The 3,111-nt window shown below is 34.9% G+C and overlaps 1 protein-coding gene across 1 annotated transcript in view; it reads left to right on the forward strand.

The window, feature by feature from the left end:
• The first annotated feature begins 251 nt into the window (after positions 1-251).
• LOC145283662 (uncharacterized) overlaps positions 252-3,111 on the forward strand; it is a 22,033-nt gene continuing 19,173 nt past the window's right edge. The window contains exon 1 of the mRNA XM_080132663.1: positions 252-1,286. Coding sequence (XP_079988789.1) covers positions 672-1,286 — 615 coding nt within the window. The 5' untranslated portion in view covers positions 252-671. The remainder of the gene's footprint in view (positions 1,287-3,111) is intronic.

Below are 3,111 nucleotides of genomic sequence, written 5' to 3' on the forward strand. Positions count from 1 at the left end.
AACCGAGGTCTGAAAAGATGAAGTGTCGTGTCAGGATAGTTACTACACTTTGTTCTTAGCAGAGTTCGCGCTGCAAAGTCTTAAATTATGGGGTTTTGGAAGGTAAGGGCTCACACTTGTTTAAATGTTTTAATATTCTGCTGCTCATAGGCGCAGGTGGTACTTGCTAGACGACTAAACAACTGCAGGTAGTGAAACGTGACATAGGAAAAAGAAAAAGAAAGAAAAAAAAACTATCAGCAAATGTATTCAGTTTAGCGAACGACAGTAAATTTGTCGGACGGGCTGTTCACACAACACAGCAGTCTTTATTCAAAAGTATTAGTTCAGCCAATCACTTCAGCGGAAAGAGACGTCTCTTACGTGGTTGTTTTCATTTTAAAAAGTAATTACTTTATCGGACACGACACACGCATACAAGAAATGCAAATTATCATTTATTTTTCATGATTTCTTACTGGATTTACGTTTAAAAAAGAACTGTTTTATTTTTTGTTATATTTTCAACAAGGTGTTAAACTAATTATGATGTAATGAAATACGCATAACAAAACTGGATACATGATATCACCGGGGAAATAGACGACCGTTGCGGGAACAAACAAGCAAACAACAAAAATAAAATAAAATAAAAATAAAAACAAAAATTAAAAACAAAAGCACACACAAAAATGGACCAGTCTTATTTGGAGATTAATAATCAGAGCTCATTAAATCGCCCCGAATTAGCGACCAACTACAACTATGTTGAATATGATAGACCTAATGCGGTGACTGGCACTGACATGGCGGTCTTAACCTCCAACCAGTTACCAAATCCGATTTCTCCTGAAGGTATCCCAGAAAATGCTTACAAAATACCACACCAGAAGCTGGTTCTTCAGCTGTCGGAACCCAGCCAGAAATCCGCCCCTATGGTTGACAGCTTTATAAAGAGACCAGTTATGAGGGTGAAATCGGTCACTACACCAGGCGGGCGTGTGGTTCGCAACATCAGCATGAATAACAGCGTCAAATACGACATCTCTACGGCGTACGAGAAATATTCAGCGGCCTTTTCCAGTTATAAGAACCCCTTTCGCACCGGTTTGATAACTCAAGACCAACAGCAACCGCAACCGCAACCGCAACCGAGACCCTCACTGAGAAGAGACGGGCAGGTGCGCCGTGCTTCGCGACACGAACGGGCAGACTCTTCATCTGTTGTTATAAGCAGTCGCCCTTCCACATTTACCCACCAAACATCGACGGATTCTTGCACATCGGTGACATCCAACACCCAACTGGTAAACAACCCTTACAATACCGTCAATCAAAAGATCTACTCTGCCATGTGGTGCCCTTGTTTTTTCTTTTGTTTCTTATGTAATTTTCCGGCCATCGAGTCTATGAAGCGATCAAATAAGTTCTTTTACGAGAACGATTACAACAAAGCAAGAACCTATGCCAGGTTATCAACTGCTCTTTTCATCTTAGGCATTGCGCTCTCCATTGCGTTCATAGCAGGCATTCTTGCCATCATCGTTTTGTTAACTGTATAAAAAAATACATTGTTACAAATGCCAGGCATTTATAACAGATATTGGCATCGGCATATATTCGTAAACAAAGCTAAGAACAATGCTGCAGTAAATTAGAAACGACTTCTTAAAAACCATAATTTTTGAATGGGGTCTATTGAATTTGCGTAGGATTTCACGGTTGCCGATGTTTTTCTTTTTGTATATTTTCCATTGTTTTGAGTTTAAATAATATAATTATATGTAATATATCTAGGAAACCACAGCAATATATATATGAGAATAAAGAAAATATTTATTTAAATGTATATATAAATATATATATATATATGATTATATATATTATATATATAAATATATATATACTTATATATATATTATATATATATAAATATATATATAATTATATATATATATAAATATTTTTGTATTATTGTGGTATATATATATATATATATATATATATATATATATATATATATATATATATATATATATATATATATATATATTGCATTGTGGTGTATATATATTGCATTTTTTTGGTTTATATATATTTTTGCATTATTGTGGTTTATAGTAATAATTACGCCCCCCCCTTTAAGAACTCGGTTCTTATTGTTGAGCACTCTAAGTTGAAATTAAAATCAGTCAATTAAGCTTTCATGTGCAGACCATGATGTTATAATCATAAGATCACTCTAGCTGTCTAGACATTGATATAAATGTTAATTTCAACTGTATTTCTCGTTGTTAACGTTGGCCGTGTGGTTTCTTTGCTGATAGAGTCGGAAATGGCTTCATGGCCGGGTTCGAATCTCCCGATCGGCTGTAATGGTAACTCCCAGCAGTAATGGCTATCAGAAGGATGAAACCAATTCTCCGCCAATTATAGATTTCCCTTATGACATCGATAAATAAATATATGCATACCAATATATGGATTTGTCTATAATGCTATTATATAGTGCATTGTTGTGACGCATATATATTTATTGAATTGGTTGTGTTTATATATATATAATACTAGGAAGCCGCCCAGCGTTGCCCGGTCGTAAAATGCAGAGTCAATTCTCTATATATAGTTGTGGTTACCCGTCGTTGCCGGTCGTAAAATACGCTTAAACCAGATATTTTAATTCATGTAGATTTCATATTTATTATTATAGAGATAATACTCTGTTGATTATGATTTTGTACCCAATATATAATCGTGATTTCGAAAATTTGAAAATGTTTTAAAAATTATATGACTTGGATGCCATCAGCTAGTATCGAAACAAAAACGTTAAGCGATCCAGCGTTATTTGACACCATCTGAGCTAATAGTAGATGGATAGTAGAACTTATGAAATCAACCAACTTTACCATATAAATGTATATTTGGACATGCGTAGAAGGTACACGTTTAGTCGTCTTACGTCTGCCAAGTTCCATTTTTTTTTTCAATTTTAACCTCCTAGCAGCGTTTTTTTTTGTACCAGCTAAAAGCCAAATCAAATAAGTTCCCTATATCCGGATCCCCTATATATTGAGTTTCAAGTCCGAGTACCAAAAATTGACAAAGTAGTTTGGTAGAAACCTGTGGAAT

This window comes from Euprymna scolopes, chromosome 8, assembly GCF_053919585.1.
Source record: "Euprymna scolopes isolate OS-2025 chromosome 8, ASM5391958v1, whole genome shotgun sequence".
Lineage (NCBI taxonomy): Eukaryota > Metazoa > Mollusca > Cephalopoda > Sepiida > Sepiolidae > Euprymna > Euprymna scolopes.